Source organism: Anopheles coustani, chromosome 2 (genome assembly GCF_943734705.1).
Source record: "Anopheles coustani chromosome 2, idAnoCousDA_361_x.2, whole genome shotgun sequence".
Taxonomy (NCBI): Eukaryota; Metazoa; Arthropoda; class Insecta; order Diptera; family Culicidae; genus Anopheles; species Anopheles coustani.
In genome coordinates, this window is record NC_071289.1 from 10,923,096 (window position 1) to 10,936,934 (window position 13,839).

Here is a 13,839-nt window from a genome sequence, read left to right on the forward strand (position 1 = left end):
GCTGGCCATCGACACCAACACAAGCATCTTTTCTTCTCCCTTTTTCGGATATCTACTTCGTTCTTAGCGAGATTTGTTCGTTTCCAGCAGCAGGCATGTTGCTGCAGCACCAAGACGTCCGACCTGATCGAGCCTTTCGAAAGCACGCAAACATCTTGGCAAGAAAGATCGGAAGGAAAGCGAAGAAGCACACATGAAAATCGGTGGCTTCTTCTTCTTTTGAGCTGATGCTGCGTGCGAATTGATAACAACGGGGAATGATAAATATGCCAGGCGCTTTCGACTTACCTCTTCTGCAGGAGAGATCGCAGCAACCGTTGTTTTGGCATTGAGTTTCGGAAGGAGTTTGGTGGTGGTGGTTTGTCGCTAAGGAAACAAACGTCGCGATCACCGTATTGCGTTTGCACATGCACTGTGAACTTCGCCACTTCGACAACTCGAATTCAGGGCACGGCAAAAAGGTTAAGGAAAAGGTACGGCACACGACGACGGCGACGAGAACGTACAGAAATGCACACCTTTTGCGCGGGGCACTAGAAAAGAGGTGATACACACGGCACAAGACGGGCTAGCACGGCACAAGACGCTATAGAAATACACTGGCACAGTACAGTTAAACAAACGCAATGCAAGGGGCGAAAAAACGCACACTGCACAACCTGCAACGATGCAACTTTGGCTGCCACGGTAACTGCAAACCAAACACTCGCGGCACCGAAACGGAACGGAGGCTTTCAAGTTCTGGAAGACTCCCTGCTCAACAACCGGCCAGCGACGCACTGGCGACGAACCCCCCGGACGGTCCACCGTGGTGGAAAAGAATCTTTTTTCAACAGCGAGCGCGAGCAAAAAACGCACGAACTTCACACGTCGCCAGCGAACAACATAAACTGCTCGACTGGCAAGCACTGGACTACTGCGCGAGAAATACGAACGAACGAAACGCGCCGCGTCTTGGAGACGCAAACCTCCTTCTCCAGATCGTTGTTTTCTTCTTTCCACCTTTTTATCTACCTTTCCTTCTTCTCCTATAAGTCGCGCGCGTTTCGCTCTTTCTCTATCTTTGTCGCGGGCTTCCAATATACAGGGGCTGAAGAAAACGAATGAAATCGTAAATTTCTTGCTTTTCCACTCGCTCCGCGAGCTTCAGCGCTTCATAAGCTCCTGCTGGTCTGCATTCCGTAGAACCGCGATCACGCGACGACGCGATGGCCACAGAAAGGAATCGATTTTTACCAGCTCGCGGTACTCGAACGGTCCCACTTGAAGGAACTTAAACGGTCGCTAAGGTAAGAAACGGACTTCCCAGCTGTTGTTGTGAGACTGTTGGAGGAGATCACAACAATGGGAAGGTTTACGGGACGAGAAAACCAACCCGGCTGGTGGGTAGGGAGAAACGGAAACAACAGGGCACACAAGTTCTTTGCCTCTTGAAAGCACTACATCTTGGATCGATCTTGCACGCGCGAAACTTTATGCGCTAGCTAGCAAATCTACCTTGAAGATCAAGTGCGAGCTTTCTTCAGTAGTTTGATGAACGGAATAACTAGGAGGAAGCAACAAAAGAAACTAAAATAAACGAATACCGTGGTCTTTTGTTTACACGCTCCAATTCCAGCCGGCGATGAAATATGCAACAGAAACATGAGATTTTCGGTGCACATGTTGGAAAGCGTTGCGTGAATGCGATCGAAATGCATCTTTTGCACGGGATATTTAGGACAACTGAAACGTATGGTTTTTATGCGGGTGTGAAGTTTTTGAAATTGCATTTCTTTTAGGAAAACTGTTTCATTTGTCAGTTGCTTGAATTTCTACATTCAGGTTTTTTTTAAAAAAAGAAACCAACAGTCATGTATGAAAATGCAACAGTTTGACGGTTGCTTACAATTGCGGAGTTTTAATAATTTCTTCCTGGATTTCAAACGATTCTCAAATTGAACCTAAACTTACAAAAAAATTTAAAAAATATTCAAAAGTTCCCAATGAAAACATTCACAGCACTCTGAAAGCACAACCCGGTGAAAATAAACGGTTGCCACAGATTGTTACAGCGTTCTACAAATCAACAGCTAAATCCAGCGACATTGAAACTAGTCAATCTAACTTTCTTTAGCGAGAAAAAAAATGAATCTGTAAATTCAACTGCATTTTCTTCCACGAAAATACGTTTAGCGTATTTTAAAAGATTCGTGTCGAAGTTTGAATGTGAGCCAACGTGTTTCTGCTTTAGCTATTCACTGAAAAACCCTGTATGGATTGGATTGTCACTACATGTTTACCATGCTGGGTCGATTACTCAACAGATTTTCAGAATTCAACGTTTTACAAATTAATATCAAAACCAAGCAAACATTTCTTCATATGTTTATGCTTTAATCCTGCAGCATAATGAAAATTAAATGTCCAGCATTTCACATTTCGACATTTGTTTACAACATCAGAAAGGAAAATCGCGTTGAGAAGAGCTCAGAGCAAAATAGGAGGGAGAGATACGTTGATCCGCTTTACTTCTCAACATTCTCTCTTTGTTTCGCACTATCAGCCTCTCTTCTTCGACCAAATTGGCTCTCGTGCTCTTTCGCTCTCTCGTGTGCTCTCTTCGTCTGTCCCTCGCGCGATTGTGACCCGCAAGCGCATCTTGCGGAGCCACGAACGGTACAGACGACTTTTTCCCTTTCATGCGGGCTGACAGTCGTGTCGCTTATCGTTGTGCTTCTTTTTCCGTGCCAGTACAGTGAAACGGTGTCTAGCAACCGCCGCCATATTAAAGTGAGACAAAAGACGGTTCGTGGTGATTCGAAACGAAACTCGGAACGGGGACGCAGAAGAGTGTGTTGTCGATCGAATAAAGTGATTTGTTTTGGCCACCGAAATCATCGTTGGTCATCCGGCTGGGCAAACTGCCGCGAAGAAGGTATGAAGCATATGGAGCACCCCAAGCGCGCGCTAGACCCCGTGGGGTGCTACGCCACCGCCAGGCAAGGGACGGCTTGGCAAATGAGACTCGGGGAATGGCGGCCGAGCGGCTGCAAAATCGATCCACTTTTGTGAAGCTCTCGCATGCTGCTTTAATTGTAATCCCCTCAACTACATCGCTTGCTGTAGATATGTTTCGAAAATCGCAAATGCTACCCCGGGAATTTGACTGAATGTTTCTAGATCGAGATGCCCTAAAGTAGGCGCCTCGGTTTCGTCACAGATTTTTGCTTTTCTCATCGCGCGTCCGCGAGTGTATGCGTGCATGGCACGTCGTCGCGACGTTCGCGCGTACGGTTGTGTACGTGCATTGGCGCAGTGAGCAAAGCGCAAGAGCGAGTTAGCAAATGGCCGCATGAACGGAAGCGGAATTTGGTTAGAGTCGGGCAAACGCTTTCAATGCAACCAACGCCTGGTCCGTTCATACGTCAGCCGCCTGTGCGTTACTGTTTCGCGATAGAAAACTAGTGGTAAAGTCATCACAAAATGCACTAATCTACTCGTATTAGTAACGTAAACCCCCCTAGGGGGTGTGAAGTGAAGATTTGCTGCTCGCATTCTCGAACAACTGTGACTGATGCAGTCCTCCGTTTGAGAGACTGACCATTTTTCGAGGTGCCAACGCGTGGTGTCATCCCGTTTCGCAGCCCCTTTCTCGCTCGTTCCGCTTTCTTGAGTCCGCCACGAACAGCGCGGGAGGCTGAACAGTTTTGCGTTTGCCCGACAACAAATATCGCAGTCGCCTGTGCGTTCTACTTTTGTCTCCTTCGGGAAAAAGAAATTTTTCAAAGAAAAGGGAAGGAACGAATACAAGCCGTGTGCGGACGTCAAAGGTGGGCTGGTGGTGATGATATGCGTGTGCTGCTTCCACCAGGCACAACACAGCCGCCCTGCTCTTGCCCCACGAGCAAGAGGGCAAATCGGTGCGGTTTCTCTTTTCCCTGCGCCACCATCGACGACGGAATACGATGCACGCGATCGACCCATCCATCCTTTTTTCCGAAACGGTGCCAATTTGCAGGTTTAGACAAAAAGACAAAGTAACACCGTGCGTCTTCTCTTTCTAAGAAGAAAGCAACAAAAATGTGCTTAAGCAAAAGAGCAGGAGAAAAATCATAGCCCATGTGCGTTAAAGTAAATTCGCGGTTTATTTACGTTTTTTCCATATAGAGTTTTTATGATTCGCAAAACATGCTTTATAGATGTCTGTTTAATTTACTTCAGTAGGGTATTTTAAAAACATTTAAGCGCATAACGCTCGCAAACCAGCCCTATCGTAACAATGGGTTGTAAAGGTGATGCACTAATCTTGGAACACTGAGTCCACCAAGATTGTACGATTCCTTCGCGTACAAGGTGAAATCGCGCGTTTACTTTCAAAACCAAAGTCTTTACCCGGGCGACATTCGCGCGGTGCCTCAACGTGAAAATGTTCAAAAAGTCACAACACAACGACACGTTCGAACGTACGCCTTTGAAATTTGTCCTATGGCGCAGGGTGAATGGCGTAAGGTTTCCGAATGCATATCCATGCAGCGGCTAAAGGCCTACTATACCTGTGATCGTAGCTTACTTCGATAACATAACCCACACGGCTCACTGCCGTTGAATGAATGAAGCAGCACGTGATGGAATGTTGGTTGGCACTTTGTCAAACGCTTGTTCCCGATCTTGATCAACAACATTTTTCTTATTTTTAATGTACTCTCGCCGTTCATTTTGTTTCTCCACACAGATCGAGACGGCGCTAGAAAAGCTATGCTTACGCGATCGACCGCGATCATAAGACTTTAGAGAAAGAAGAGAGTGTGTTACGAGCGAGTAACGTCAGCACGCGAGCAAGATGTTTACCACCAACAACATCCAGACGGCCACGGGAACCCCTATCGGCATACAATACCAGACCACCACCACCGACATCAACAAGGGCACCAAACTAGAGGGTCAAAAGACGAACCAGCAGGCACCGGAGTTCTCCACCTTCTACGCCAATGTGAATATGATTCAAAAGCTAACGCCAACGTCGCAGGTAACGTCCCTGGCGGCTGGCAACACGCTTTTACACACGCACGGACGGCTCGCTGACGAGAATGGTGGTCTTTCTCTTCCCGTTTTTCCTCTAGGCGTTGAGCACCGTGAACCTGGCGCAGTTGTCCGATGACACGAAAACGGTCCAGTATTTGCAGCCCTTCGGGTATGCCAACTGTGCCCTGGTCAACCAGATGCCGATACCGAATGGCGTGACCGGAATCACCGTCGACGGAAGGCAGCTTGTGGTAAATAAGCCCATCACGGTACGAGTGTGCTTTATCCTTTGCCACCGGGCAACTCTTGATCGATTGTTACTTTTTCCCTTCGTAGAACACCATATCGAACATTAGCTTCAAGTGCGACGTGTGCGGTTTGATGTTCAATCATCTGACGCTGCTGAATCATCACAAGCGCACCCACAATCAGGACGGTGAGACCACCTCCGATGCCATCACGGTTGTCACGCAGTCACAAAATCTCATCTCGGAGACGGGCCAGAACCTGGGCCAGATTCAGATCGTTGCTACCGAGGCGCTCGATCCTGTGCCACAGCAGCAGCTCCAGCATGCCCAGGAAGCCCAGCAACAGCAGCAACAGGCTCAAGCGCAGGCACAAGCTCAAGCCCAACAGCAACAACAACAGCAGCAACAGCAACAGCAGCAACAACACCAGCAGCAACAGCAACAACAACAACAACAGCAGCAGCAGCAACAACAGGTCACTGTTACTCATACGGCGAAGGGCGACAAAGCGCAGAAATGTATCTCCTGCAATGGACCAATCCACACCAACCCGAAGCGGAAGGGCCCCAAGCTGATCCGCTGCGAAACGTGCATCAACAACGATGGAGCACAAACGGTGCCGGCACGAAGTAAGCATACGACATGGCCACTTTGCGTGTAGGACAAGATTATCTATAGCTCTTTGTACCGTCCACAGCCACACAAATCTTTGTCGCACCCGACGGGGACATCAAGTTCGAGATCGGTGAAATACCGAACGCCTCGAACAGCAACTCGTCAATGGACTCGCTGATGCCCGGTGGGCAACAGATGCACTCGATCAAGGCCGAGCAAGCGATCGTGCAGCAGCAACAGCAGCAGCAGAATGCGCATCCCGTTAAAAAACGTAATTTAGCAACTGTCACAAAATGTAACAAATGTAACGGTTCTGGTGTAATTATAGTTGGTGGCCAGAAGAAGCACATGCACCAATCGCAAGTACATCCCCAGTGGGTATCCCATTTTGTTTTTGCTGAACAAGCAAGTTGGGAGTATTCGTTCGATAATCAATCGGTTCGGTGTTTTCTTCCTGCGATTTTATGTTTCTAGGCCTGAAAAACCGTTCACCTGTAACACGTGCGGAGGGCGTTTTTCGCGCTACTCCAGCCTCTGGTCGCACAAGAAGCTGCACACGGGCGAAAAGAACTACAAGTGCAACGTGTGCGGGATAGCGTTCGCGAAGGCGGTCTACCTGAAGAACCATATGCGCATCCATACGGGAGAAAAGCCGTACAAGTAAGTGCCTTTGGCAGCGGATGTTTACGGATTCTCTAACTGCTAACCAAACCCGTTGTCCCGTTGCAGATGTGGAACCTGTGGAATGCAGTTCTCGCAATCGCCGCATCTGAAGAACCACGAGCGTACCCACAGTGGAGAAAAACCATACGTTTGTGAGGTATGTAATTTTTGCTTAATTTTAGTAAAAACTAAACCTCTAAGTCACTCAAGTCAAAGACTTGAATGTGGTTGCTTCGACCAAAACGGATACCAATTCGAGTAAAACCATACCCTAAAGACAAGATGTTTAATGATCCGATGTTGTTTCCTTCCTTCCAGGTCTGTGACAAAGGATTCGCACGCCATGCCACCCTTTGGAACCATCGGCGGATCCACACCGGTGAAAAGCCGTACAAATGTAACCGCTGCCAGTCGGCGTTCAGCCAGGCGGCCCATTTGAAGAATCACGAAAAGGTAAGCATGTGACACTAAAACTCTATAAAATCCCATACTAAACGATTGTGCTTTTCAATTGGTTTCGCCATTAGGTACACTCCGGTTTGAAGCCGTTCAAGTGTGACATCTGTTCTGCCGCATTTGCCGATCGTTTCGCACTGAAGAGGCACCGTGGTATTCACGAGAAATACGGTATGGTTTCAAATCGTTTTATGAAACAATCCGTAAACTATGAACCTAATGGCAAATATATTTCCGTTTCAGGTCAAACGACTCCACTGCATCAGAATCAGCAGCAACAAGCAACCCAAGTGGTGCACAAGGAGGAAATCATCGAAATGGATGAAAAATCTCGGGAAGTTATTATCACTGGAATGTAAAGAAACTCGGTGGCTTGAAAAAGTTGCACTAGCGATCGGTTGAAGATTCTGCATCATGTAGGATGGAGGACGAACGGAGGGAGAGATAGAGTACGGGGGATGCATTTTGCGACGGATGATGAAATTCTTTAAAAACATAATTAGGAAAGTAGTAAGTAACCTATAAGAATTTGTGTAGCACCTACGAAATGCGAAGGTATGCTGCACGCGTTATAGATCCCCGAAACCCGACGTACGAAGAAATAACGATAACTGTCCTCCAGGAAATTACATCGCAGTGAATTGAAGTTTAAACACTAGGCCATAGGTTGAGACTTTTCCCGCTACCGCAGGATAGGTTATTAAAACATGCTTAAAGTAGATCATAACTTCATGCAAGGTTGATCTTAAGACGTTCGACGAACGCCGTTGCGCGTGCGATGGGATAAGAACACACTCTCCCTATTCGAATGATGATTTTAAACAAGCAGTTCTCTACGAAGAACACCTTCAGCTGCGGAATGAAAACACATTTTAAGACATTAACCTTCCCTTGTAAGTACGTATTATGAATTTTTTATTCTGTAAAGTAAGCCACATGCGACCCAGCCCGTTTGATGAACGGTCGTCACTGATGGTTCATTTAATCGATAATTTTTGTTCCCTTAAACCGCCGCTATCGCACTAATAATTGTACATACTGACCGGTTCTTCGACACGCAAGTATTTGTACTCTACTGAAGTGTACGCAAACACTTTTTGAACATCGTTGGTGAATAATAGTTAAGTACGTAAGTGTTAGAATAATTGAAACAGCAGCAAGAATAGGAGTGCATTTCATTTGCATTAGCGACTAACATTATTTTTCTTATTTTATTATTACTAAAAGTACTGCATTACTTGAAATGTATCACAAAAATCTTTGAAAAACGTAGTTAAATTCAAAATCAAAAAGATAAAAAAAACAACCCCCGGGCCATGTTCAACACATCCGGGCATATGTTGTTTGTTGAATAGTATTCAGAAGAAAGAAAAAAAAAAACAGCAACAAATGTTGCGTTACTTTTCGTTTTTGGGTCACAATCTTTGTTTATCATGAAACTTTGTTTATAATAGAAACTTAGTGGTTAAAACAACAATTTATCTACGAACAATATGTCGTAAGGCTTTGCTTCCTTGAAGCAAGGCAGAACGAAAAGCAGCACGAATATTTACCTTTAAACATAACAGAACTACAGGATAAGATCTTCAGATGCCCACACCTGGCGCATCTGGGAAATGTAAATAGGGTTTTAATGTTATGCTTAACTTTACGGCTACAGTATGCAGTATGCAGGCACCAGAGCAAAACCAGAAGAATGAGCGAAAAAGCAAGAACAACAGGCAAAAGAGGAACCCATACTAAATTCTTGTGCACATTTTTATTGTAAAAACAGAAGACCCCCAACTTGACCTTACGCAGACCTTAAGCTCCCGGAATCACGTAGTATCTAGCGTACGAAAGTGCAGAACATTCATACACCTATCTTATAAGTGAAATAAATCATTTCAAGCAAAAGCGAGTAATTTAACTAGGTGGTGATTTCATTTCACTGAGTGTGTGTCGAAAAGGACTCGTTTCATTCTTTCTTAAAGTAAGTGAACTTACGAACAGCTTACACGGTTACATATTTTTATTTTGAAATTAAAACACTAATGCAAGTTTTAATGGTCCGCGATCACTTGATCGTGACAGGCATGAAAAGTAACTGTTTTATTGCTACATTAGCATAACGGCATACAAAATGCACTTTAGTGGCACCATGGCAATCACGAAATGCTTCAGCTTACTTCGATTGAGTCTTGCCTGAACTGAAACATATTTTTCACGTACCAAAAAGATCAGTTAGTTGAAGTTATCTATTTTGTTGGCTCAATTGATGGACATGAAGTGGTTACAAAAACATTGAAATTGATAGCAAACTAGAAATGCACGCGCCTAATAACGATAGTGTTCCGGTTTGTATGGTCCTTCGGCAGGCAAGTTCAGGTACTCCGACTGCTTGGGCGTCAGTTTGGTCAGCTTAACGCCAAGCTTTTCCAGGTGCAGTGCGGCTACCTCCTCGTCCAGCTTCTTCGGCAGCACATGCACACCGATTTCGTACTTCTCCCGGTTTGTCCACAGTTCAATCTGCGCCAGCACCTGGTTGGTGAACGAGTTCGACATGACGAAGCTTGGGTGGCCCATGGCACAACCGAGGTTCACCAAACGGCCCTCCGCCAGCAGGATCACGTGATTCCCGCTCGGCAGTAGGTACCGATCAACCTGCGGTTTAATGTTAACCTTCTCCTTTGCGTTCTGCTCGAGCCAGGCTACGTTCACTTCACAATCAAAGTGACCAATGTTGCACACAATCGAATCGTCCTTCATGTTGAGGAAGTGTTCGCCCATGATGATGTCTGTGCAGCCGGTCGTGGTGACAAAGATCTGTGCCTCCTTACTGGCCTCCTCCATCGTCGTCACCTCGAATCCTTCCATGGCCGCTTGCAATGCATTGATGGGATCAATCTCTGTCACAAGCACGCGACCTCCGGAACCACGGAGCGCTTGGGCGCAACCTTTGCCCACATCTCCGTATCCGGCGACCACACACACCTTGCCCGCAATCATAACATCCGTCGCGCGCTTAATACCGTCCAGCAGCGACTCCCGGCAGCCGTACAGATTGTCGAACTTGCTCTTCGTAACCGAATCGTTCACGTTGATCGCCGGCATACCGAGGCGACCCTCGCGGAACATTTTGTACAGATTGTGCACACCGGTGGTCGTCTCCTCGCTCAATCCGCGGATTTCTTTCAGCAGCTCCGGATGCTCTGCGTGCACCAGGTTGGTCAAATCGCCACCATCGTCAAGAATCATGTTCAACGGCTTGCCATCCGGGAAGATGAGCGTCTGTCGAATGCACCACATGTACTCCTCGTCCGTCTCACCCTTCCAGGCGTACACCGGAACACCCGCCTTTGCCATGGCCGCAGCGGCGTGATCCTGGGTGCTGAATATGTTGCAACTGCTCCACTGCACCTCCGCGCCTAGCTCCAGCAGTGTTTCGATCAGCACCGCCGTCTGGATGGTCATGTGAAGACATCCGGCAATCCGGGCACCCTTGAGGATCTTGAGCGGACCGTACTTCGTGCGGCACGCCATCAGACCGGGCATTTCGTTCTCAGCGAGAATGATTTCCTTACGTCCGAATTCGGCCAGCGAAATGTCGGCTACTTTATACTGTGGTTTGGACATTTTTTCACACGAACTGTTCTTAGCTTAGCGCACGAAATTAGAATTGAGCCGATTTGTGCAACACTCGTCTGATACCGCGTGAACCGAAAAGAAACTGTGAAACCGGCGTGCTAAATTTGGCGTTTATAACCTAACCGCATGGAAAGGTAGTGCGAGATAGATTTTGGCTTTTTAGCTTCTGGAAATGGTTCGAAGAAGGCAATTCAAACCTTAAAAAAGGAGATTAATTTACAGAAATCCGCAAATTTATCAGAACACAAGAAAATTACCTATTTTACCAATTTATGAAAACCATGCAGCAAATAGTTGCTCGAAACAACTGTCAATTTGCTATAAAAACGTAGCTAAGCTGTCTAAATCTTGCCGCCTTGCCGATGTTTACCTCGATAGCTGCCATCATCAGGTAAACAAACGCCATGCGGTACTAACAGCAAAGAGTGTGATCGTTTACTCTTCACGCCGCAGTATTAAAATGGATTTCTTCGTGGTCGATACCGTTGGTGACACCGCTAACAGCGGTCATTTTAATATCCCAAAGTTGCCAAAGCTTCCCAAACCTTATGTGAGTGTTTTCGATGGAACCGTTCCCGCAACCGCTGTAGAAGAGGTGAAGAAGGAAGAGCTAAGCGATGGTAATGACGACGATGACGACGATGACGACTTTGGAGGTACGCTACCATCTTTTCCCAAGATTTACAAAATGAAATCCTCAACGAAGCTTTTTTGTTTGCAGGATTACCTCCTCCCGGTGAAAGCATTGCGAAAATACTGAGCACTCCCGTAGACGATATGTCTTCAATTGTGGATTACAAAAAACACGCACTAAATGTGCGTACTTTCCGTGCAGACAAACGAGCGAGCAAATCGACAGGCCGTTCTACCCACCAGGGAATAACACAGAAGAACGAACTCAATCAAACGGATGTCAATGCCGAAATGAAAAACGCCGTATTAACTGCTAGCATTGAGAAGAAAGATAGCATTGCACGGTTGGGGATGAGCGAAGCAGCTCGGCAGAAATTAAATCGGGTAAGAAAAATCGTATTTCGCTATGGAAAGGGATTTGCTTTATGATTTCCTTACTGATGATATATTCGACAGCTGAAATGGTTGCTTAGATACTCTATTACATTGTCCAGACTCAACCCGTGCTCACAATACAGCCCTCCCACTGTAATCTTAACGGAATGATACACTTTTCTGAAGCTATGCATTCTGTCGTAAGGCCGGTGGGATAATGAAGCTGGTTCGAGCATCGATTCGGTTCGCTTTCGCTAGTGAAACGATGTTGATGATCGATCCTTGAGGATCGGGCACTTTATGTTGTTTAGAAGCGGTTAACAATGTGCTGGCTGCTATGATCCCACAGAACTAACTTTCCAAGGGTTTTCAACGAGCACGGGTCTTGATAAGTTTTCAGAGATCTCTGAACCGATTGATGTCCTCTTTAGTAATCTGATTTACCTAATTAGGGAACCTCATCGCCGTCGGTAGCAAAAAGGTACACTAACATGTAGTCTTATTTTCTAGGCGGAACGCCAAAAGACCAAGGGCAGAGAATGGTTCAACATGGCTGCTCCAGAGGTGACGCCAGAGATGAAGAATGAACTCGATCTGATACGGATGCGCTCCGTGTTGGACCCGAAAAAGGTATACGGTCGGGTGGAGAAACGAAGCACTCCAAAATACTTCGAGATCGGTACGGTGCTCGAATCGCCGTTGGACCACTTTAACGAGCGCGGAACTAAGAAGGCCAACAAGCAGTCGCTCGTGGACGAACTGATGGCCGATGCGGAGTTCCAGAAGTTTAACAAACGCAAGTACGCGGAAGCGTTGGAAAAGAGAAAGAAGAAAGCCTACCACAAGGCAGTGTTGAAGATGAAGAAGGATAAGAAAAAGAGGAAATAAATAGAAAGCTTTTGTTTATTCGTTAAAAAGTCGATTACTTTTGTTGCGATGGTGTCGTACGACTTGGCAAACAGGGAATCGGGAAATTTCAAGCAAACGGGCGTTCCGGCATCGCAGCATTGCATTACGTCTTTTTCGATCGGTATTCTGGCTAGCACTTCCACCGAAAGCTCCTGTACATATTTTTCGATAAGATTGTCCGCTAGTTCAATCCGATTGTCACATTTATCACAAACGACATGGCTCATGTTTTCAACCAGTCCCACCAGTGGTACCTTAAGCGTGCGATACATTTCAGCACCCTTCTTGGTTATATCTAGCGCTGCCGCTTGTGGAGAGCTTACTAGCACCACCCCATCGATGGGAACGTTCTGGCTGAGCGAAAGATGGACATCTCCTGTGCCGGGTGGTGTATCGACGACAAGGATATCCAACGGGCCCCAAGCTGCCCCTTTTAAGAGTCGCTGAATGGCGGACATCACCAGTGGACCACGCCAAACCACGGGCCCAGATTCGACCAGCAGGCCCATCGATAAACTGAAACGATATTGTTTGTCTCATAACTCATTTCGAGTCTCATGCTATAGCGTTCAATATTTTACCATTTCACACCAAAGTTGACCAATGGAACCATCATATTCCGCTCGTCCACCAACGGGGCCTCGCTGAGGTTCATCATTCTAGGCACGGATGGGCCGAAAATGTCTCCATCCAGCAGGCCCACCGTTTTACCGTATTTTGCCAGTGTAACCGCCAAGTTTACTGCCGTGGTTGTTTTACCTACGCCGCCCTTCCCGGACGATACAACTACAATGTGCTGTACGCCAGGTAAAGCCAACCGTTTAGGCAAACTTCTGGCCATAAGTTCGGCCTGTCTTTGGTTTGGTTTTGAACATAAATTCCTAACGATCGACACTCCATAATGTCTACTATGTAATCCTAATCGCATCATTTGTGCGGCACTTTCAAAAACCATCGATCTTTATTTTGGAAAACACCGGTAGTTTCGTAATGTTTGACAAATCGATCCGGTTTGTTTACATTCCAGTTTGTTTGAATGATCCATAATAAACGATCATTTCGGAATATATGAGTCAAATAGATTTTTACATGTTAATTATTCCTAGAAAAATCGTGGATTATTATAAATTAATATGGCTGAAAAAACTAAATCAAATTCGTATTCTTTTGAGTTAGTTACCGCATTACAGGTGTTACATGGTGTTACGACGAAATCGCACAATAATTTGTCAAATTCCATACAAAGTGATGGGATAACAAATCGTGATTCAATAAAAGTCCGCTCTCAGATCTGAATCTTCTAATCCGA

General features: G+C 46.1%; 4 protein-coding genes across 4 annotated transcripts; 2 read left to right on the top strand and 2 right to left on the bottom strand.

The window, feature by feature from the left end:
* The first annotated feature begins 2,737 nt into the window (after positions 1-2,737).
* LOC131266731 (zinc finger protein 184) lies at positions 2,738-8,885 on the top strand. The gene is made up of 10 exons (XM_058269347.1): positions 2,738-2,917; positions 4,715-5,008; positions 5,103-5,273; positions 5,341-5,881; positions 5,950-6,241; positions 6,342-6,527; positions 6,597-6,687; positions 6,849-6,983; positions 7,058-7,157; positions 7,230-8,885. The coding sequence occupies exons 2-10, from the start codon at positions 4,823-4,825 to the stop codon at positions 7,343-7,345; spliced, it is 1,818 nt and encodes a 605-aa protein (XP_058125330.1). The 5' UTR covers positions 2,738-2,917; positions 4,715-4,822; the 3' UTR covers positions 7,346-8,885.
* A 94-nt stretch (positions 8,886-8,979) lies between these two features.
* Positions 8,980-10,744, bottom strand: LOC131266732 (adenosylhomocysteinase-like). Its single transcript, XM_058269348.1, has one exon. The coding sequence runs from the start codon at positions 10,599-10,601 to the stop codon at positions 9,303-9,305; it is 1,299 nt and encodes a 432-aa protein (XP_058125331.1). The 5' UTR covers positions 10,602-10,744; the 3' UTR covers positions 8,980-9,302.
* Positions 10,745-11,010: 266 nt separating this feature from the next.
* On the top strand, positions 11,011-12,532 carry LOC131262611 (deoxynucleotidyltransferase terminal-interacting protein 2). The gene is made up of 3 exons (XM_058264653.1): positions 11,011-11,269; positions 11,335-11,630; positions 12,132-12,532. Exons 1-3 carry the CDS (start codon positions 11,074-11,076, stop codon positions 12,507-12,509), a joined length of 870 nt encoding a protein of 289 aa, XP_058120636.1. The 5' UTR covers positions 11,011-11,073; the 3' UTR covers positions 12,510-12,532.
* On the bottom strand, positions 12,512-13,515 carry LOC131262189 (iron-sulfur protein NUBPL; the record flags this gene model as incomplete). Its single annotated transcript, XM_058264137.1, has 2 exons — positions 13,112-13,515; positions 12,512-13,046 (listed from the first exon to the last, which is right to left on the bottom strand). Coding segments are annotated over exons 1-2 (909 nt in total), but the record flags the coding sequence as incomplete, so codon positions are not given.
* Between the last annotated feature and the right edge of the window lie 324 nt (positions 13,516-13,839).

Coding starts and splice junctions, on each gene's coding strand:
- LOC131266731 (XM_058269347.1), top strand. CDS start 4,823: ATGTTTACCACCAACAACATCCAGACGGCCACGGGAACCCCTATCGGC. Junction 5,274..5,340: donor TGGTAAATAAGCCCATCACG/GTACGAGTGTGC, acceptor TTCCCTTCGTAG/AACACCATATCGAACATTAG. Junction 6,984..7,057: donor ATTTGAAGAATCACGAAAAG/GTAAGCATGTGA, acceptor TTTCGCCATTAG/GTACACTCCGGTTTGAAGCC.
- LOC131262611 (XM_058264653.1), top strand. CDS start 11,074: ATGGATTTCTTCGTGGTCGATACCGTTGGTGACACCGCTAACAGCGGT. Junction 11,270..11,334: donor CGACGATGACGACTTTGGAG/GTACGCTACCAT, acceptor TTTTGTTTGCAG/GATTACCTCCTCCCGGTGAA. Junction 11,631..12,131: donor CTCGGCAGAAATTAAATCGG/GTAAGAAAAATC, acceptor CTTATTTTCTAG/GCGGAACGCCAAAAGACCAA.
- LOC131266732 (XM_058269348.1), bottom strand. CDS start 10,601: ATGTCCAAACCACAGTATAAAGTAGCCGACATTTCGCTGGCCGAATTC.